Source organism: Agelaius phoeniceus, chromosome 10 (genome assembly GCF_051311805.1).
Source record: "Agelaius phoeniceus isolate bAgePho1 chromosome 10, bAgePho1.hap1, whole genome shotgun sequence".
NCBI lineage: Eukaryota > Metazoa > Chordata > Aves > Passeriformes > Icteridae > Agelaius > Agelaius phoeniceus.
In genome coordinates this window covers 7,430,801-7,452,784 of record NC_135274.1, presented here as the reverse complement: position 1 = coordinate 7,452,784, position 21,984 = coordinate 7,430,801, and the positions used below count along the sequence as shown (strand labels likewise).

The 21,984-nt window shown below is 50.2% G+C and overlaps 1 protein-coding gene across 1 annotated transcript; it reads right to left on the bottom strand.

The window, feature by feature from the left end:
- Window positions 1-226: 226 nt before the first annotated feature.
- KY (kyphoscoliosis peptidase) lies at window positions 227-18,790 on the bottom strand. Its single transcript, XM_054639587.2, has 12 exons — window positions 18,596-18,790; window positions 17,585-17,647; window positions 15,612-15,674; window positions 13,584-13,658; window positions 13,420-13,452; window positions 12,780-12,830; window positions 11,635-11,717; window positions 11,157-11,265; window positions 8,441-8,558; window positions 4,082-4,270; window positions 2,952-3,142; window positions 227-2,092 (listed from the first exon to the last, which is right to left on the bottom strand). The coding sequence occupies exons 1-12, from the start codon at window positions 18,726-18,728 to the stop codon at window positions 1,182-1,184; spliced, it is 2,019 nt and encodes a 672-aa protein (XP_054495562.1). The 5' UTR covers window positions 18,729-18,790; the 3' UTR covers window positions 227-1,181.
- Between the last annotated feature and the right edge of the window lie 3,194 nt (window positions 18,791-21,984).

Here is a 21,984-nt window from a genome sequence, read left to right as displayed (position 1 = left end):
AGCCTGCTACAGGTGGGCAGCCCTGTGAGTAATTCCTGCCACCCAGTCACTAAGGAGGGAATGTAGGAATAACCCATCTCTTTTGCATGAAAGATACAGCAGCTTTAGGAAGAGAATTCATATTGTTTGGTCAATGAAACAGAGTGCAAAAACATAACAAGTTTATTTTCAATACAAGCTCAAACATAATACCTCTTGGGTCATGCTAACGCTCACAGGCATCTGAATCAGTTATGAAAATATTGCTCCATCTCAGGATGTGCAGTTGTGGTGGGATTCAGCAGAAGCCCCTCTTTGCCTTGTGCATGGAGGTGTTTTCCAAGAGTACAGCACCAAATGATTTGTTACATGATAATAATGTCACTCAGCCTGCTGTCCCATGTGACCCCATCAGTTTATAGCTGCAGTATTGCATAGACAGGTTGGAGGAAGGAGTGATTTCTGAGAACTTTACTCTCATTTTTACTTTAATTTTCCTTATGGAAACACCTATATGCTTCAGATGTAATTACAGCAGAAAAAGTCTCTACAATACTCTAATATAAAAAGGTAAAAATAATTTTGTTTATTGTATTTAAGAGTCAGTGTAAAAAGTATTTTTCCAGTATTATTGAAATCTGTAAGACAGTGAAGTGCACAAGGAAACTTCATGTTGTATCTTCTTCCTAACTCTTCTCTCTCCTCGGATGTATTTTGCAACTTGACTACAGTTATAATGAACGTTGGTTTAAATATCCTGAAGTTCCTCATGTCCAATGTTGCTGCTCAAAACCAGGGTACACTTTCTTCATCCTGCCCCACAACTAGGTGAATTCTTGGAGTAGCCCTCGTAAGACTTTTCTTATGGTCCGTAACTTGGAAACCAGCAATCCCTGCTGGCACAGAATGCCCTGCAGACAGTCAGTTGTATTCTTCTAAATATTTGTCTGGACAGCGTTACTGAAATGTAGGTGATGGTTTTATCTCATGTCTTCCACTGCTGCTCCTCTTTTTAACAGGATTTTCTGCTTCCTTGACCATCTTTGAACCTGCAGTCTGGCAAAAGCCTGCAAGTGTTGTCCTGCATTTGTTGAAAGAACAGATTTGGTTGAGAGAATGAGCAATCTCCTAAAGCTGTGCTGGTTTGGGGCATGTTGGGGAGGTCAGTTCATGCAGGTGAGTGAAAGAACAAGGAGTGGGTGTTACTGGGTCTCAACTTCGTATTTGAGGACGTGCGAGTAGAAGCTGTGGTTGGCGTTCTCGTGCACCATCACAAACACCTCTCTGCACCCCGAGGTGTTGCAGGTTCCCTCCCAGCAGCCCTTGTTCTGGGTCAGAGGGTAGGTGTTCTCAGCCTGGACCAGCACCTTGGCGACGCCGTGCATTTTGAGTTTGAACTGCACGTTGCGGTTGGCCGGCAGCAGGCCCGAGAGCGGCTCCAGGATCTCGTAGTCTTGCAGCCACTTGCTGTAGCTCTGGGGGAAGGCTGGCCACTTCACCTCTGTGTTCAGGCACCTGATGAGGTAGTTGAAGATGTAATCGTAATTACCAGGGTCCGACTTCTTCTTGGAGTAGATTTTGAGCACGAAGTTCCCTGCGTGCGGGAGATGGACCTTCAGCTCGATCTGGTTCCTGCGGTGGATCTGCAGCACGTGCCGCCTGCCCATGTCCTCGCTGAGGCTGCTGCTGCCATCGGTGTGCAGCGAGGTCAGCACGCTGATGTCTTTGCTCAGGGTGAAGGTGAGGGAGCAGCGCCCGTCGTTGGTGTGCAGGATGGGCTGGCTGTGGGATGGCCGCAGGAAGCCCTGGCGCTCGGAGAACCAGCTGGGCCCCACGGGCTGGTGCAGCTCCTTGGGGAAGCGCATGGCCTTGTCCACGGACTCGCACTCCACCACGTACTCCAGCACGCACTTGTAGACGTCATCCGCAGCCTCAGCCTTGGAGGGCTTGGCAAAGATCTCCAGCTTGTGGCTCCCTGTCTGCTGTGGGTAGATATCCAGCTCCATTCCGTGTCGTTTCAAAGTCATCAAACCGTGTTCATCTGTTCCCTTCAGCTTAAACATAAATAACGTGCCAGAACGGCAGTCCACGGACACAGAGGCTTTTCCATTTACTGGGAAATACAAAAGAAAAGAGGCTGCATAGGAGTGTCAGTTTTTAACCCTAATGTACCCCCTGTTCTGAGAAGGTTAATCTGGCCCAGTAAATTGCTGTTTCTCTAGAAGTAAAACCAAGAGCTGCAACTGGCAGGTCACAGCTTGTCATCTGTCCGCTTAGACCAGTGTCCCTCAGAAAGAATGAGAGTGGCCTTTGTTTGGGAGATGTGCATTTATACCGTTCTGATACACCCTGACATGGAGCTGTGGTCAGCTAGAATGTGAAAGCCTGTGTGAAATGTAACTGAAAGTACCATCAGGCCAGATTGGATGGGGTTTGGGGCAACCTGGTCTAGTAGAAGGTGTCCCTGCCCATGGTGGGGGGTTGGAATGAGATGGGCTCTAAGGTCCCTTCCAACTCAAACCATTATGGAATTCTGTGATCATGGAGAGCTGAATTAGAGGTGATTAGACCTGATTGCCAGCCCAGTAGCTGCTCCCAGGAGCTTCAAATTGCAGGAACTCTCCAGTATGTAGAATGAGATTAATCCACCTCCCTGTGAGCCTGTTCCCAAACAGCTTGAAGTCTTCATTACATTCTAAAATGTTGATGTCCATAAGTTTTGACTCTGTTTTTAGCATTCACAAATTAGCCATCCAGTTAAATTCCTGCAGCTCTTGATCCAAGGGAGGGGGGTTTAAATGTTCAGTTGTGGCACCTGAGTGGTTTTATGTTAAAAGAGCTGCTAGACTCACTCAGCATTGCCTGAGGAGGTGCACGGTGGTGTGTGTTGGGTGTGGGAAGATGCACATGTGGGAAGATGCACATGTGGGAAGATGCACATGAGGGCAGATGCTCCATGGCCTCTCCGTTACCTGTTTGGATGATTGGGGTGTCCGGGCGGGCGGCCAGCAGCCCCAGCGTGTAGAAGTTGCTGTTGTGCAGCATGTTGTTCTCAAACTCCTTGAGCGTCAGCGTGGGCTTAAGGAGCTGCCAGTTACTGTTGTCTGGGAAGTGATTGTTAATGAACAGGGCCGGGTGAGTCAGAAAGTAAAACTCATTGTACCTGGGAGAAGGGAGAAATTAGGGAAAATGAGTTATTACAAACAGGGAATTCTTCCCCCGCGCAGTGGTGGTGGTTTCAGCAGGAGGTTGTTGGAGTGGTTTGAGCTGCTGATAAACTGAGATCCATGGGTTTGAAATTCCCCAGGCAGAGAAGAAACCTGAGCTTTGGTCTTCTGTTTCCAGGGCAAATGCTGAGCTTTAGGATAAACCCTGGGTATTTGCACTATTCCCTTGCACCCACAGGCTCCTGGAAAAAGAGGGAGTCACTGGGTGTTGAGTGCAATCAATTCACAAAAGCTGTGACTCGAGTGCCACAAACTATTGCCTAAACTGAAGATGTGACAAGCAAACCCAGCTGGCTTCTAGCAGTTTGTGACTTGCTGCTCAGGGCAACTACCTCTCTACAGGCTATGCTCCATGCCTTGTACAGACAGCCTGGCTACCTTGCTCATGCCTTTGTGTAGGCACACAGTTTGTGGTAATTGAGAGTGGGGCTGAGCCTCAATGGGCACAGCTGTGAGCAGCAGGTGAGCAGCACTGACAGCAATGAGCCATGGAGAGCCCAGGGGCACTGACCAACCATCAAAGGGAGCAGAGGGCACACAGGTGCAGTGCATCAACAGCAGGGGATAAAAGGCTGGGCTAAAGAACAAGAGGAGCAGACTCTTGCAGCCTTCTGAAGTGCCATGGTGTTACTGTTTATGGGCAGATGCCTGAAGCCTTCTGGTGAGGTAAGGTGTTACTGTGTTTGGGTGAGTGCTTGTATGGTGACACTCTGTGTATTGTGGCCCTTTTGACTGCAGCACATACTGTGACATCTGCTGTGACAGCTTTGGGTCTTCCTGTGGCCCCAAATGTGCCTGTTTGGTTTGCCAATCCCATCAGCTTTCCTTCTGCCTTTGTGGAGGGTTTGTGTGCTCAGATAGAGGAAGGCCTTTACCTGTAGGTGAACTTGGTGAAGGAATCATCCACAGACCCGCTCCCCCAAGTGCTGTCCAGTAAATGCCACCTTCCCTCAAGGTAGACAGCATTCCAGGCATGGTCGGAGTCCCCTGTGAAGGTCTGCCCTGTCTTGTACCCGTGTCCCTTGGCATGTCCTGAGAGCTTCTTGCACTGAATCCCTGCAAGACTGAAAGGAAATGATAAGCTGCAGCAGGAGAGTTCTGTGTTAAACCTGTCAGGTACTTCTGGGGAAGGAGAAAAGGTGATGATGCCTGAGGTGTTGGGTGGGGCTGTTTGTTTTTGTAGTCTTTGCACAGAGATTCTGAGAGCATCCTGCTGGAGGAAGGGCCTTTTCTCTCCCAGTTTTGCATATTCCCTGTCTTTTTGCCTGATGCACCATCCATTCAGCGCTGTTAGAGGATGACAAGATAAAGTGTGCTTAATTGCTCTCTATCTTGTTACTCAGTGGAATCCCTTTGCTGCTGTCCACAATTAGCCCATGTAATTATAAATTAAAAGCACAGGCTGTTCTCTCCCCCTGACAGTGGGCCTGGTGTTTGACACCAGCTAAGGAATCTCAGACCTCACGGGATTGTGGATGCTGATTTAGTTTCCTGACAGAATGAGCTTGTGCCTGCCCAGGGTAGAAATGATTAAAGATTCTCTTTCTAAAAGCATGATGAATACCTGCGTGGATGTGTAAATAAGATTTAAATAAGCACTGTGTTAATAAGCTCTCTGCTGATGGATTCTAACATTGGCATCTTATTTCACCATTAATCTAAAATTGCTTCACTTGGAGCGTTGTCTTTTGTGTAGGACAGCATTGACATTTTTCTTCTTCATAGAGAAGTGTGTTAAATGGAACAACTACCTTAAGTAATAAAGTGTGCAGGCTTTCAGAGTGAGATTGTCTGCATAATGTGGGTTTAGCTCAGGAGAAAAGTGATATTTATGGGGAAGATAATTAGCATGGTTGTTAAGAAGTCGAGGCCTGATAACAGATACTGGCTGGTGACTGTCAATGCAGTGGAGCTTGTAGGGAGGGCTGCTTTTCCCAGGGAGAGGATGCTGGTTTCCAGGGGAGGTGGGCACCTCAGCAAAGGAGAGGATGGAGCAGTGATGGCAGGCACTGCCTGTTCCATGAGTATCCAGAACAAACAGGCCAGGCTGGAAGGAATGCTATGAAGAAACCTGGTGCTGCAGGTGGTTTGGAAAGCCTTGCCAGCCTGCAGGCCCCTGTGAGTGAAGTTCTGACATGGAGCTGGGCAGTAAATCTGGAACAACTCCACTGACAAGACTGGTGAGAGCTTGGATTTGCATGATGTAACTGAGACTGGGAGCTTTAGTGAAGATTTGATCCTAGGAGTTTCAAGGAGCTCAGTACCAAATTCCCACTAATTTCATGGGGATTGGATCTAATCCTTCCAGGCTTCTCTAGACATTCTTGTTAGCTGGGATATTCAGAGGGAACATTAAGGGACAAGTTCTGCTCCCAGGGTGCTCTCAATTACAGTGAAGGTTGGCAAAGCAGCAAGAAGAGTTTGTGCTTGGATGTGTTCAAAGCTCTCAAAATAAAGACCAGAGCATTTAAACTGGTCTCTCTAGTAATGGGCAGACAAAAATCCAAGCTAAAACATTCAGTAAAGGAGCAATTCTGCATTGGTGAAAAGGGTGCTCATGTCTCTCATGTCAGTGACTTCATAGAGATAAATTAGGCAGGCAGAGATTGGGAAGATCTCCAGGACTGGTTGAAGTGGCAGTGTGAGGCTGAAGATGACCTAGATACAAAATGGACTGGAAGAAATGAATTAAGAAACAGTTGGCAATGTTTGCTTGGTGCAGCAAAGAGATTAAACACAAAATTGCTTTTCTGCCTCAAAAACCATAGGAAATAGTCTGGCTCTTACTACAGGTGTCACTGGAATTCAATGGCATCTTCTTCCCTTTGATTTTAGGTTGACTTTGATCATTTCATCTAAAAAAGGAGCAAATCTGGCTTCTCCAGAAGGGAACAGAATGATTTATGCTTGTGGTAGGTAGGTGTACGCCTCTGTGCCTGAAAAGAGGGAAAGCTACTGCCTAAAGCAGGAAATGGGAGAAGCAAGAGGATGTGAAATCTGGGATATTTACAGACTGCTTAGGAAGAAGGAGCAGCTAGCTAACTGATCAGATCCCCTTCAGGCAGTGAGGCCAGCTTTGCTCCCAGGGCTGCTGAAATCTCTCCTGGGAAAATAATTGTTGTGCCTTCGTCGCTGACCCTGGTGAGCGAGGATCTCCCTAATTCCAGGCTGTGAGGTTTGCCCTAAATTGGATTCATGAATTTGCAGTGCTTCACTTAGCCAGACTCTTCGAGTCTGCTTGTCAGCTGAGAAGCCAGTTCTTGATAAGTGCTGCTGAAACATTGGTCAGGAGCCTGTGTTTGCATTCCTTGCTATCACACCTGATGTTTGGAAAGTGATGCCTTATGGCCAGCTTCCCACTATCTGTGCCCACCTTGCCTCTGTGACAGGAATCTCAGCTAATGGGAGGAAGTCTGGCTGCCAAAGCTGTGCTCAGAGGTGACAGTGTTGTGTCTGCAACAGGAATTGTTCCCTCTGGCACTGGGACAAGTAGGACTCAATCAATGTCAGCCATTGCTTTCAGCAGGACTTTTGGGGTGACTGGCAAATTGGTTTGTTTGTTCAAGTTCCCTCACAGGAGCTAGGAAAAAAAGGCAGGTTAAAACACCTTTTCCCCCCCAAAACCTGGCTCTGAAAAGCCTTTCTGTAAGATGAGTGCTCTTGGCCTCCTGCCTTTCTGCTTAGACTCTGTGTAAGAGCAGAACAGAGCATGGGGAGAAGGGATGAGGGGATCTCTGTTCAAGAAAGGGGTGTTGTCTTTAAGTACAGTTTTTCACGACAGGAGCTAAACATTTTGCTAATATTTGACAATATAATAGTCTTGATGACTGGAGGTTTCCTGAATCACATAGTGACTAATCAGCCTGGAACTGAGGAATTGAGAGTAAATCAACAGAGCCTTTAAATAGTCAGAGATATCCTTGGAAAGATTAATGCTTTTAATGAACCAAGCATATGCTTTTTAATGAACAGATGCAAATTCCCCCCTTCTAACTGCTAATAACTGTTCCATAGGTTGCAGCTATAAATGCATATTCCACCATCCTATTTCTTTACTCTTTAGAAAACAAGATCCAATGTCACAGAATGGTTTGGGTTGGAATGGACCAAATGTATATTGTGGGATATGTTGTTGGCTGGAAGCATTTACCACTTCAGCATCTGGCACAGTATGCTGGGGTTTTTTTTAATCTCTCCTTTTCCCTGTAGATTTTGTCTGTTCCATGGTAAAAACCTTCTCAAATTCCTTTGGATTGTGTGGAAAGCCAATTGTTACTTACATGTGTGATTAATAATTAGTTTGTGATTTTTCCAAGGGAATGGAAGCCCCTTTTTGGGAGGGCCATCTTGCAAGCCCACCCTCTTAGGATTACTTTAGGAAGTCCCTTCCAATCTCCTCTCCCTGAGGTGTAAGGTCCAGTTTTCTCCTTTTGGTCAACCTTTCTGCCTAAGGCTGATCCCCAAACCTCCAAGGACCTTCACTGCTTTCCTTGCTGTGGATTTTGGGGGTTCTCTTTTCCTTAGGGATTGGGGCTGCATCCCTGTCTCCTTACCAAGGAAGGGGCTGCCTCTTAGAATGGCTTTGTGACTGCAAAGCCCTGCTCTGTGGGGAAGTTGAGGTGACTCAGCCCCAGTGAAGTCCATGAGATTTTGTTGGTGGAAGAAAGGTTTTTAGTCATTAGATGCCAGTGGTAGGTACAAAATGGGAATGGCAGTATTGGCCTCCACAGTGCTGTACCTTGAGACTGGGCACAGAACAGATTGGAAAGTGCAAGGCAGTGTCCCTGGGGTGCTCCTGGAGGGGACAGGGCATTCCAGAGGGTTTAGGGAAACTTCCTCCTGGGACTCTGCCTACCTCTTGCAAGGGACCACGTTGGAGACAGCACTCCTTGTTCAAGTCTTGCAATGCTTTTAACCTTCACATCCAGATACCCCAAGGAAAATCCTACTTCTTCTAATCAAATTATCTGCGTGTTTTCATCTGCCATTATGTTAATGCAATGCGAAGCTCAGCAGATGGCACCAAGTAAATTATGCTGGGGAGGGGGGTGGAGGGAGTGGAGGAGAGAGAAAAATTGACCTTTCTAGGACTTGCTGTTTTTCCACAGCATGGTTGGAAAGCTAAAGTCCTGCTTAAAGTCACGTCAGTCAATGCAAAGGTAGACGGGATAGGCATGGAGGTGACAGGGAATGTTAACTGTCCACGGCATTGAATGTTTCTGAACTTCATTTACCTGCACATATGTTCAAAGAGCTCAGCATAGCCCTCACAAATGCTCTTGCCCATCTGAAGCACGTCTCTGGGCTTGCTGGACAGCTGGCTTTTGTTGTGGTAGCCCACGACGTCGTATTCTGGGGGAAGGAACACAGACAAGAGTTCATGCAGCAGCCTGAGACAAGGGGCTGATGGGTAGCAGGAGCAATGCTCAGGTTGCTTTTCATCTCTGTGAGCAGAGGGAAACAGGCGGTGGCTGTGCTGGGGAGGGTGGCCTGGACACTGCTGGGCAGAGGGACAGCTCTGTCTGTCCCTCACCACCCTTTGCTCTAAGCTTGGCCTGGGAGTCAGCAGTTGAATCCAAGTGGGAGGAAAACTTTGATTTTTGGACACAATGGGTGTCCTCAAGTGGAGGATCTACAGTCTGAAGAGTTCCCAGTATAAACCAGAGCATGCTGCATTTGGAGAAGTCAGATTGATGTTACCTCAAAAGAAACTGCTGAGCCTTTTTCACTCTTTACAAGCAATTTATATTAAAAATACTTCAAAAGCAGCTTGTTGGGAAACACTTGAAGTGGTTTGTTGTGAGTCACAGAATTGTAGAATGGTTTGTGTTGGAAGGGGCATTAAAGGTAATCTCATTCCAATGCTCTGCCAGGGGCAGGGACACCTTCCATGAGACCAGGTTGCTCCAAGCCCTGTCCAGTCTGGTCATATCAATACCTGGAAGCTCTGGAGATCTTGATTTGCTGGAATGAGTACACAACAGCAGCACAGCAGGACTCCTTCAGACAGAGCTTGCAGAGCTGGTCTGGGGAGGTTAATTCAACACCACCAACCTTGGCCCGATCCATAACCCCTTTCTTAAAATACAGATGTATTTTTCTGACAAAGCTCTCAGGAATGCTGCATCAGCTGGTTCCCCCTGCCCTCAGTGCTGGGGCAGAGGAAGAAAAGCAGCAGTAGGCTGTGTGTGCTTTGATGAAATGCTGCCACTGCTTGTCATTCATCCCAGGGGCTCGGCCAATGTCCCCTCAGTGCTGCTCTAGGCACTGGGAAAGGCTCCTGCTCCACCCTGCCTGCTCACTGACCACCAGCAAAGCTCCAGGGCACTTGGAGGGGTGCTGGCTCCATGGGCCTTTCTATTTGTGCTGCAAATGACAGCTGAAATAATCATTTCCTTTAGTACTGATGCATAGCAGCACATCACAGGCAGGAATTGAACAGAGTGGGAAGAGATGCCCAGAGAGCAGTGCTCTCACTTAAAATCCATCCAAGGAAGGAATTTATGTCATCAGTGCAATTCCAGGATAGATACATTGCATTTTTGCCAGCAGATTTAAATTCCCAACTCTGTTTCTTTTCTGTGTGTGTAAATAGGGGTCAGTCTCACAGGAAGGAATGAGAGCCAGGGCCAAGGTGGTGTAAAAGATCTTGTGAGGAGATCCCAGCATAGCTGTCAGGGCCAGAGACATCCCCTGAACATTGAGGAGTGTGGACTGACTCCAACCAGGCCTGGCCCAGGTAGTGTGGGCAGAAATGGGTTAACAGTGGAAAGACAGAACACCCAGGGCTGGGTGAGTCAAAGCCTGGCTTCAGGGCATGCAGTGAAATCAGCACTCTCCATATTTCAGGGCAAGACTAAAGCAGTTTGGGCCTGACCTAACCATGCTAACCCTGCAGCTGCTGATCTCAGTGGGTGTGAGATGAGGCCAGTGCTGCCCAAACTGCTCCTTTCCTCTCCATCACTTGGCCTTCACTGCAGCAGGGCCCCATCAGGAGCTGTAGGAGGTGAGGGAAAGGACATCTCTGCCTCTCTGCCCCCAAGACTTAATGGGAAATAAACATTTTTGCTTATGTTATGCAAAATGCCTCCATGTTGCATACCCAGTTTTCCCCCAAAAGGGGCAAGAAGCCCCTTTTGATGTGCCAGAGGGGAGAGGCTACAAGTGCTGCCTCCTCCTCCTCCCATCTCCTGGTTATTGTGTAACTCCAGCCTTTGGACTGAGTAGGAAAGGGCAGGGGAGCCTGAGTGGGTGCAGCTCTCTGGAGGGTTGGAAAGGTGTAGGAACTGCAATCATACAGGTGCCAGTGTGGGACATGGAGCTGGGCAAAGCAGCTGGATGGCTCCTGGTGGTACCTGTGTGACACTGGGACCCTCCCAGAGCAAAGGCACCAGCATCAGATTGTGCTGGAGGGGCTGTATCGGGCTGTGGGGACTTGGCACAGGATGGGGATCAAACTTAGAATGGTTTGAGTGGGAAGGGACCTTAAGGATCATCCCATTCCAAACTGCCTGCCATGGGCAGGGACACCTTCCACTAGACCAGGTTCCTTCTGAAATCTGGATCATCACCTGCTCCCTGTTCACCCCCTCAAAACTGGGCCCTGGTGGTGTGGGGTGGCTCTGAAGGTGACAAGCAGGGCGCTGGTGTTGGGCAGCCTGACTTTTGCTCTGGCTCTTGGATGGTAGGGACTTGTCTGGTCACACCTCAAATGGAGTTACAGGTTAATCATGGGCACACAAACCTGGTGGAGCCTGGCAGTGTGAGGAGAGAGACTGGGCAACAGAGGTGGTGAGAGACCCTCTGGATGCATTTCTGGATAAAAACCTCCAGAAAGCCTTCATTCCACTCCCCAAATGGAAATAACCCACAAATACCCAGTAAAATGCCATGGCAGTGGGACAGGGGTGAGGGTGACAGCCTTATCTTCAGTCAGAGACCTCAGCCTACCTATGTGATGGCAAATCCACATCCATATGGCTCGAACCTTCTCCAAGTCAGTCCGGGCTTGCTTCAGCAGGGCTTTGACCAGTTCCTCCACACTGTTTGTGACATTCACCTGTGTGTGGGGAGGGAGCATTGCAAGGTCATGGTGAAGATCTACCCTGTAGAGATCTCCTGGGGTAGATCTCCTGTCCTCCCCACCTCTTGTTCTTCTGAAGCCAGTGAGACCCCACCTGCCAGAGGCTGCTCTGCCTCCAGCTTCCTTAAAAATACAACTGCAGTGCTGTAGGTCCATGTATTTTGGGTTATAGTTCCCAGAGTGGGATTTCTTTGCTAATGTTCAAAGGGAAAAGGTTTTTCACTTGTTTGGGAGATTCTAATGCCATTGCCCCATAGCTCAGCCTAAGCTGGTGCTGGGAGCCAGGTTTGTGGAATGTTGCTGCAGGGGAGCTGGGAGGAGGGCAGAGGCAAAAGCAAGACTTACTTTTAATGCATAGGCATCCAGCTTCTCTAATTGCTGCAGATCTACTGGCATGGATTTCAAAGAGGATTTGTCCCATGGATATGCTGGGAAGAAACAAGTTGTCATTGTTTTGGGAAGGGAGGGAGTGTTTTTCCTGGCAGTATGGTGGAACAAGGGGACAGAGCTCCTGCCTGGCCCATGGACACATCCATCAGCAGGCTCTTAGGGAGCAGAGGACACGAGGGCACCCACAGGAGGGCCCTGCCAGCTGCATGGAAAGCAGGAGCCATCCTGTCTAGACTGCTGGGATTTGTGCAGTGCTGGAGTGTGAGCTGCCCCTGCAACTTTGGCACTGCTTAACAGCATGGAAAATCCTGGGATATTGCATGGAGGGGCAGGAGAACAATGCACAAGTATCAGGGAAAATCTGTACTGTGCAAGCCTTAGAAAATATATGACTTCTTTAAAAAACCCAGCAATAAAGGGCTGGGTTTCTCTAGGAGTGTTGTGTGGTAAAGGGCCACAATTCTGCAGGAATTCAGGCACATGAGGAATGTAACACTGGGAGCAGTTGGACTGAACCCACTGTTCAGAGCCTACCCTCTGCATCTTTGCAGGTTCTGAGGTCCTGGTTCTACTCAGTGTGAACAAAGGGTTAATAACTTGCCCTAATTAACCAGATAACTGATTTTTTAAAACAGTCTTGGAATGAGCTTGACACTGCTGTCTCCCATCAGTGGGCCATGGGGAATGGATGGACATATCCCTGTGCAGGCAGGCTCCTGTCTGCCAAAATCAGCATACAGGCACCTATTTCTTAACAGGCTGGTTTATCTGTATTTTTCCTGAAAAGAGGTATTACACTGACCTAAAGAAAGAAGATTTACACATTTAAAGGTTCCCACTCTCCACAGCTCTGAAAATTACTTCTTGTCTTTTTGGTTGGGGGATGGTCTTTTTTTAAAATGTGGTTATCAGGTTTTGTCTTTGCCAGGCTCTGTCTGCAGAGGCTCTGTGCAGGAGGGGGATCCACAGCACATCCGACAGTCCTGTGCCTGTTTGCCTTCCCTTGGGCATGTGTGGTGTTCCCAAAGCCACTCCCCTGTGCCACCCCAAAGATCAGGGCCTTGGGAAGCTGAGCCCTGCTGGTGCTGATGGGTGGTTACCATGGAGGTCCTTTGCTCCTGGTGGCCGTGGGGCCTCAGTCTTCTGGAAGCCTGCAAAGCAGAGAAGGAGAGGGAGGGAGGGAGGAGGTTGTTGCCCACAGAAAAAAAACCAACAACTAGAAATAAATTATTATGGTGAGCAGGATTGGGTGGGAAAAGCTGGAACTGAGGCTCTTCTTAGCCCATTCCCTTCTGTTTGGACATGGATTTTAGCATCCTGTTGAATGTGCTCCAGCAGAGCCCACATTCCCCAGCAGACAGGCATCTCCTGTTTTAGCCCGAGGGATGGGGACATCAAACCCCAGCCCACCATGGCCAGACCTCTCCAGGTGTGGAAGAAGGGAGTGCTGGGCTCCAGAGCTGTTGGATAACCCCAGTGGGAGCTCTGCAGCAGCTGGGGCATTGCTGAGGGACCCTGGAGTGTCACCACCCACCTTATCCCAGGGCCAGAGGAGGAGGAGGAGACACCCAGAGCCCAAAAGCAGAAGGATTTTGCTCCTCAAGCCCCACTCATGGGCAGGGTCCAGCAGCAGGTGCCCTTCAGCAGCCTCCCCATGGGAATGGTGAGCCTGTCTCCTCCTGGGAGCAGCCTCCCAGGGGAGGGAGAGCTTGGAGACACTGTGATAGAGCAGAGCCTCACCTTTGTTGTCGTGTCCTCTCAGCCTCTGGGAACCTGCAACAAGCCAGGCAGGGTTAGTGGGATCCCCTCAGCCCTGCCCTGGCTGCAGCATCCCCTGGAGCTCCCTGGCTCCAGGGAAGGGAGGATGGGCTGAGCCTCTGCCAGGGTTTAAGTCTGGGCTGTACCTTTTCCCAAGGAGAGTCTCTTGATGAGCTGGGGGCTGGTGTCCTCGTGGTGAATCTCCACTGTCACTTGGGTTCCTGCAAGAAACAGTGATAAACCCCCTAAAAAGGGAAAACTAACCAGGATATGTATTGTATTTGCTGGGAATGCCCTGACAAAGGCAGGAATGGTGCATCTGACTCCATGTTCTCAAAAGGCTAATTTATTATTTTATAATACTATGTTATATCAAAAAACACTATACTAACTATACTAAAGAATAGAGAAAGGATACTTAAAGAATGCTAAAAAGATAATAATAAAAACTCGTGACTTTCCAGAGTCCTGACACAGCTTGGCCCTGATTGGCCAAAGAGTGAAAACAACTCACAGCAGAATGCAATGGAACAATCTCCAAACACATTCCGAAGGGGCAAAACACAGGAGAAGCAAATGAGATAAGAACTGTTTTCCTTTTCTCTGAGGCTTCTCAGCTTCCCAGGAGAAAAATCCTGGGAGAAGGGATTTTTTCAGAGAATGTGAATGCCACAGGTATGGAGCAGAGGGCAGGAGTGTCCGCTGAGGCAGCTCTTAACTTTAGATAGAGCAGCAGCTCTGATGATAACCAAGGTTTATCACCATAATAAAGAGCTCTTGATGGAGCTACAGCAAGCAGAGAATCAATGCCTTGCATTGATTTTTCTTGGAATTAAACAGAGAAAGGCTTGAAGTGATGAAAATGGTTGGACTTGTGATACTAAAATGTCTGGCAAAGCCCATTGCCTGTAAGAGGCAGCGTCCTGGAGGAGCCAGCTGTGGTCCAGGCATGCCCTGATGCTCCAGAAAAACCTCCCCAGGAAACCTGGGCTCTGGTCTTTAAAGTTTCAGAGAGGCAAACACCAGAAAAAGAGTGAGGGAATCTCTTATAAAAACCACCTGAACTTTTTGACAGAGGCTGCATTTTTGGCAGATATTTCAGAAGGGTTTGCAGCTCTTGAGGTTCCCTGGAGGAGCTCCATGTGCTCCTGGGCTTCTCTTTTGGATCAGGCAGAAGTTACTTGGGAGACTGAAGGTCAAGATATTCATGCACCTCAGGGCTGCCATCCAGTCGTGCCTCCTACACCTACACCTCATGACATTTGGGCTTTTCCTTTAAAGTCAGCTCTTGGAACTGGCTAATTAAGTGGGAATCTACATTTTCATCAAAGATTAAGTTTTTCTGCTGGCTTTACCTTTAGAAAAGTGAAGTTTCTCCTGTGATTATGCAGAGAGATTTGATGTCCTTTAAGGCCCAAAATCAGAAAGCAAGAAAAACTGTATAAGCTGTAAAAACCTAAATCTTAGAGTTTGACTCCAGTTATAGGGTGGTTGCAGATATCAGGGTGTCAGAACAGAGCTGGCTGGTGTATTTTGTCAGTTAATTCAAAGATAGAATGAAGTTGTTTCTCAAAGAGAAGGCTTTATGCAAATGGTTTGTTTTCCTTAAATTTTTTATATTTTCAGGTCCTTTTTATTGTTCAAAATTACTTTTACTTTGCTTTTTTAGTGGCTTTTTGTCCCCAACTTTCACTTACTAAGTTTCCTCCCATAAATTAAAAATCTTTGTTTTCAAGAGACAAACTTACTAGTGATGAATGCCTTCTGCAGATGAGTTCAAAAGGCATTTAACAAATGAAAAATGTAATTCCACAGGAATTTTTCAACGTGCTCTATCATTGCTTTAAAAACTGGTGGCTTGAAAAGTTTGCTGGTACTTTTATGATCTTTTATTTAATTTTTCCTAATTGAGATATCCTTCATAAAGAATCATAGAATGGTTTGGGTTGGAAGGGACCTTAAAGATCCTCTTGCCCCAACTCCCTGCCACTAGACCAGTTTGCTCCAAGCTCAGAGAAGCACTTGCTGCTCTCCTTGTGTTTTGAGGCAAGTAAGTGCTTTGAGGGGCAATTGTCCCAGGGTGGGATATTTTCTCTTTTGGGACATTCTGAGGTTATTTTACTGGAGAGAAAGCTTGTTGGGAGCTCAGCTCTGTCTCTTGTCTCCCCACTTACCTTTGTCAGGACCCGCAGTGATGGGCGGTGTCTGCTCACAGGGATCTGTGGGGCCACGCCGGCCTGGGGGCACAACAGGGAACAGCTCAGTGCCTTGGAGAGAGCCAAACAGCCAGCAAGGACGGGGTTAAATCTGCCCTGCTCAGCTTTCAGGTGAGGAACACTCAGGAAGCTCAATTGGTGCTGGTGCCTGAGCCCTCAGCAGAGGGAGGGATGCTCCAGCCCAGCCTGCTGCTGCTGCCCAGGGCAGTTTGGAGAGGTGGGTGGGACACAAGGGCAGTGCTGGGGGCTTGGAGGAAAAGTGGGAACTTTGGTGTGGCTGTCAGCAGCTCATCCTCACCTCTCCCTGCCGGGAGAGCCCGGCTGTGTTGGAGCTGGAGTGCTGGGGCAGAGGGAGGTGTGGGCAGCCCTTGGTGTGCCCAGGGCTCACACAGGGGGAGGCAGCAACGCCAGGGGACACTGAGCCCTCGCTCCAGGCTCTGCTGGGGGGTGGCCAGGGTGATCTCTCACTCTTTTTCCAAGTGCCCTGGGATCCCCATCCCACCAGGAGCCAGGGCAGCCTGGATCTCACAGCTTGTCCGAGGCCATTTGTGCCATGTGGCCATGACAAGAACCAGTCCCCAGAGCAACGAGAGTGGGGCCACAGCCTCTTTGACTCAGTGGGGCTGGGCATTATATAAGCTTGCAAATATTGTGGCAGCAGCAGGGGTGTCAGAGGCCTCATAGGGACACTAACAGGGCTGGTGAAAGGGCAATTCATTAACCCTTGTGGTGCCAGAGGAGCCAAAGCTCTGCCTGCTCCTCTGGAACCTGAATTCCCCCCTCCCAGGTGTTGAAACTGTGCTTAAGGTAGACCTGCAAGGGAAGGATTCCCATGTGCATGCTAAATACCCCTGCCAGTAATTCAGGGTGGGAAATGATCAATACCAGCCTCTTACTCACTCTTGGAGGAGGCTGACTCTGCAGCTCTGATTGCAGAACCTCTTGAGCATGACAGAGGGAGAGAAAGCAGGATATTTATCTGCTTCCTGGAGTGGAGGCTTTTGTTATCTGCTTTGTAAAGAAAGCCCCAAAGTAGTGCCTTGCCATGAAATACTCTTTGCTTCCAGACTATGTGCAGCCTCCAGCCACCACTGATTACAGAGGGACTTGGATCAGGGCTCCTGCCAGGCATCCTGCTGGGAGCAGCCTTGGCTTTTGCATGCTGCTATTGCTTGACCTGTGGAAGCAAAGTTCCTCCTTGATGTAACTGAAATCCACTGTCTGGTGCCATGAGAATTACCTGTGTCTTGCTCTACCTTTGCCCTTGCCTTTCTCTGCTAAGCCATGGCAGGTTTAGACTGCCAGGAAAACAAGAGGGATGATCTGAGTCCCTTCCCTGGGAGCTGCTCCACAGTTCTGGGGTCACCTTCTCAGATGTTCCCCCTCAACTATTTTAGGGCAGAACCCTGGGAGTTAGCAGTGGAACATCGAGAACTAGAATCCACATCATCAGTCAGCAGTCCCACCTGCCTTGTGCTCAGTCTCTGAGGGGGGGAGACGAAGAAAGGACTGGTGGAAAGAAGGTTGAAAAGGTTCTTTGCATCCCCCAGACCCTCCTTTAAGCTGTGTGAGTGCTGGGGAAGTCTCTGGAAGCTCTAGCTGCAGCCTGAGCATCTGGGGGCACTGAATTTCCCCTGCCATCAGCTGGCTGTGAAATGTAAGAGCTCTGTGCACTTGTAATCCAATCGAGCTCCATGGCAGGAGAATCCCTGCAGAGGGATGGAGGTGTGGGGGCTCGGCAGTGCCACCCCTGCATCCTGGCCATGGGAAGCACACGGGGAGGGGAAGCTTGCCAGGCCCTCCATGTGCCTCCCCTGAGAGCACTGGAGAGGGATGGGTTGTGTGAAGCACATCTCTGCTGGAGAGACCCAGTTTGGAGCTTTGGGTTGTGTGCTGGGGCTGGTTTCTCACAGAGGGAGAGGGTGACCTACCATTCAGTCCTGTGCCCTGAGGTGGCTGTGATCTGCTGTTTCCATTGCCATCACCCTTGGAACCTGTAAGATAGAAATGGGAGATTGGAAAGGGTCCTCCTGGACTGAAGTGTTGGAGCTGCCTGAAGGCCAAACACCCCAAACCCTTTCATGCAACCCATTAACCCAGCAGGTGCCAGGTGTCACCACCTTCTGTCTCATCTGCAGCCTTGGCTTGCAGTTCTTGTTGCTAAAGTATGAAATACCAGGGGGCAGAAAGTGCAATAGTCCAGGCCTAAGCTGCTTTGGTGGGATTTGCTCTGATTTGAGCAGGTGCTGAATGCTGTGCTTGATGGAGCATGGACACCACTTCGTGATAGCTCTGCCTATAGTTGTTAGCCTGGGACTGCTTGTCTGAAAATTCAGCTTCTCTCCCAGGTTTTAGAGCAGGAATACTCCTTTTCCTCCCTTTACTTCTGCAGGGAGGCTCCCCTTGCAATTGCAGAGCACAGCTGTAGCTTTTTAGAAGACCCTCTGCTGTACAGGGAGTTGGGCCAGGGACACTGTCCCAAACTGTAGCTATAAATGGCTCAGGACAGTGAGCCTCGGAGACAAAGCCTGGGCACGCTGCAAGCAAAACATTTCTGCTCCTGTACTCCAGGGCACTGAGTGCTGGAAACTGCCGAGCCCTCTCCCTGCTCCCTTTGCACAGCCCAGAGAGCCCGTGGGGCACCTCGCGCGCAGGACACAGCAAGGTGCAAAGCCAGCCCTGGGGTTGGTGTCCCCGTGTGTCCCCTCCCGGGGCTGCACGCCCTGCAGCCGGACGGGCTGCACTCGGAGCGGGGCTCCAGCCGGGCTCTGCTGCACCAGCAGGGACACGCTGGGCTTCTGCAAAAAGTTGGCATTTTGGAGTTTGGCATCAAGTGTGCAAAGAGCAGAAGGAAGCCCAAATCCTGCTCCAGAGCTGCTGCTTCTCTTCTCCGTGTGCAGCCCTGCCCTGCCCTCCCTCGCCCGCTGCAGGCGCGGTGTTACCTGCGCCTCGGCCGCCTTCCGTCTGCCCCTCTCGCTGCCCTTTCTCCTTGCTCGCTGCCTCCTCGGGGCGCACAATAAGCAGCAGATTGATGGTGACTGCACTGGCATCTGTCTTAAAGTCCATGGTACCCATCAGCGCATGGCCGGGGCGCCGGTGCTGCCGCCGCTGCGCCGCGGAGCAGCCGCGAGTGCTGCCCAGCCCTGGCACGGCGAGCGCGCTCCCGCCCAGCGCAGCCCCGGCCCTGCCAGCTGCACCATCGGGGCTCTGCCAAAGCCGACCCTAATGAAGAGGTTACAAGTCACCTTTGAAAGGAAATCCCGGGAGGGATCCGTTTCCTAAAGCAGAGGAAGGAGCTGCGTTTCGGGCGGGGGGGGGGTCTGGTTTCAGAGCGTGCCCCCGGCTCCCTCCCCTCTCTCTGCCCTTTTCAGCTTGAAGCACTTGTCTACACTCAAATCCCCCAGCACCACTGTTCGCTGGGGGGGATTCGCTTCTCGGCGCTGGCACAAATCCTTAAAAGGCTTTCTCTTTGGATCCTGTCCCCCGGCAGAACTCAGAGGATGCTTAGGAGCGTAAATAATAACACTAACTGCTGCAGGAGGAGGGCAGCCGTGGGGAGAAGGGGCTGGAAAGGAGACACGAACCTTTGAAGTGGGGAGGATCGGTTTCTGCAGGACTGCCTGTTGTAGAAAGGGACAGCAGAGAAGGGAATTGCAGGCTTCAATCCTGACTGTCCCAAAGGATCCAAAAAACCCAACCCCTCTGCCCCATCAGCCTGTGAGCCCGGCTGTCTGGGGTAGCTGGGCACGGCTGATCAAAAAGCAAAGCCCTGCAAATCCCTGGCTTTCTAGTAACTGTCCCAGCCCACCAAACGGGGGACATGAAGGGTTACAGTGCGGGTTAGCCGGGCTCAGCTGGTCCCTGCAGCTCGCAGAAGGGGCTGGCAGGGACACGCGTTCTAATTTTACCACTGGCCCCTGTCCCGGCCGTGCTGCCAGCCCCCGCCTTGGCCGGGGGTCCCGGGGGAGTGACAGCACCTGTGGGCTGCAGGGCTCTCCGGCAGCCTTGGGAAAGGTTGTGGGAGGCACCCGTGGGCAGAGAGGGGGTTCGGGAGCTTGGCATGGGCTGGGGGGCTTTTTGTGGGTGTTGCTGGTGCTTTCCGGGCAGGAGTGTGAGAGCAGTGGGCTCTTCTGCCTGCAGGTGGGGAAATTTGTTGTCCTGGATTCACGGGCAGGAGCTGGTACTACTACCTAGTGTTAGGTTACTGTGTTTGGAGACACGGGTTTTCCCGTGGATCTTTATATAAAACCTGTCCCCTCCCAATCTCCTGCCCCTTTTCTGTTCCTGAGCCCCTTCCAGAGCACGGACAGCTGATATACCCCTGTGCTTGCCTGCAAATCCAACCCTAAGCAGCTCCTCAGCATATCCAGAAATAGCATGTGGCTGCAGGGAACCTGCATCCATCCAGCTCTGCTGGTGCCCCGTGGTACAGTCCTGAGCCCCCTGTGCCCCCCTGGATGGTGCCACAGCTTTCTTGCCAAGGCAGGGGCACCAGGGATGGGATGTGCCTGTAACCCCAGCAATGTGGCCAGGGTCCCGTGCCAGGGTGGATGACAATGTTGTTGGGGCCCCGGATTTGCTCTTTAGTTCATGCATTAGAGGAATTTTTGTTTCAGGGGTGCCCTGAATTTTGTTTCAGGGTCAGCTCTGGCTGTGAGGAGCTGTCTAGAGGTGGTTAAACCTGGTGAGAAAGAGGAGGATGAGGAGGAAGGAGGGCCAGATGCACGCTGAGCCATGCTGGACTCTGCCAAGCAGATTTCCAAGCCATCTGGGGCTTGCCCATCTCCATTTCAGGTCCCTGAGATTTATGGCTGGAGTGACTTTCTAATCACAGTTTCACCATCTGCCTGTTGGCCTTTAGCACCCCCCTGTCACCTGTCACTGAGCCCCACAGCTCCTGCCTGGTCTGGAGCACCCTTTCCTCCCCGGCCGCTCACCTGGGGTGCAGCTCCTGTTCCTGGTGTCCCTTCTCCCTCACATCCCAGCTGGGACAGTCTGCTCTCCTGAGCTATTCATTGGCACAGCTGAATCCTAAACCTGGTGTCACCCAGGTCCTGCACCAAAATCTGCCCCAATCCTCTTCACTCTGCTCCTGCCTCCCATCTGCAGGGGTTTCCCTGCGTGTCCTGGCCTTGTTGCTCCTCCAGGTCTGCTCTTGTCCTTGTTCCTCTCCAGCCTGGTGATGTGATGGTTCTTATCTGGGGGTGTTGGTAAGAGCCAGTTCCAGTTCCCAGGCCATGCTGGGACCTGAGCTGACCTTGCTGTGGACACTCTGGTGGTACCAGCTGAGGAGCTCAGATGTTTCTTCTTTGGCAGCTCTGAGCTGGAGCCTCCACAGCTGAGCATGTGGTGGTGGTTGCTGCCTTGGGGACTGCTGGCTCTGCCCTTCCTGCCAGGCTGTACAAATCTCTCAAACCTCCTTTTCTCTCAGTGATGAGGTGGCTGCTCCTAACCTGGCTGCCCAGGGGCGGAGCACACCCTGCTTCCCTCCTGCATGCCCATGTGCTGCCACAAGGTATTTCCAGCACACTGAAAGCATCTCCAGGGAGCTCCTGCTTTCCTGGAAATGCCAGTCTTCAGGGAGAGGGTAGTTGGGTTTGAAAGGCTTTTTTGCATTTTCCTTTCTCCTGTTTTATCCTCTCTTTTTTCTGGAGAGGGGAAAGGGAAGGTTTCTGATGGTGATTTGTGGCATGTACCATGAGGAAGGCCCAGGCTGTGCCTGAGGTGGGTGCTGTTGCCTCCCATGCAGCAGTGAGCCCTCCTGCTCCATGAGTTTTCCAAGGAAAACAGTAACCTCCTCATTGGCCTGAGATAAGAACATGACCAGCAACATCTGTCAATGGGCCAGGATATTTTTCAAGCTAAAAATATCTACATTTTGAGGAGGGAAAGGAGAAAACCTTTTATGCCATGTTGATTTTCAAATAAAGGCAGCTCATTGGATTTGCTGCAAGATTTCAAATGCTCACCGAGGTCCCAGGGAGAAGAATTAATGGCCAGAAAGCAAAAGCTGCTATCAGAGTGCCATGATTACATGTATTTACCACATGGCTGGTGTTTCTCTAGGGGGGATCTGGGGGAGAGAGGGAGTGTATGAATGTAGAGCAAGAATTAGGTTATCAGAATCCCATTGGAAAGGGAAATTGCAGGCTGCGTTCCTGGAAAGGGTTTTGACTCTTGTGCAGGTGTTTTGATTTCACAAAGGCCTGTAAAGGCTCTAGCAGAAGGTGTGTTGGGAAGATATTCCACCTCTGCTTGTCGAAGGGAGCCTGCTGGGAATCTTGGTCCTGCCAGGGCCATGGGTGAGGGTGTCCAAATGTTTTTCCAAGAG

What these genes read in the sequence shown, in the direction of transcription:
- KY (XM_054639587.2), bottom strand. Translation starts at nt 18,728, where the DNA reads ATGGGTACCATGGACTTTAAGACAGATGCCAGTGCAGTCACCATCAAT. An exon ending in GAGACTCTCCTTGGGAAAAG is followed by an intron (nt 13,453 to 13,583) that starts GTACAGCCCAGA and finishes GGCTTGTTGCAG; the next exon opens with GTTCCCAGAGGCTGAGAGGA. An exon ending in AGGAGCAAAGGACCTCCATG is followed by an intron (nt 11,718 to 12,779) that starts GTAACCACCCAT and finishes GTTTCTTCCCAG; the next exon opens with CATATCCATGGGACAAATCC.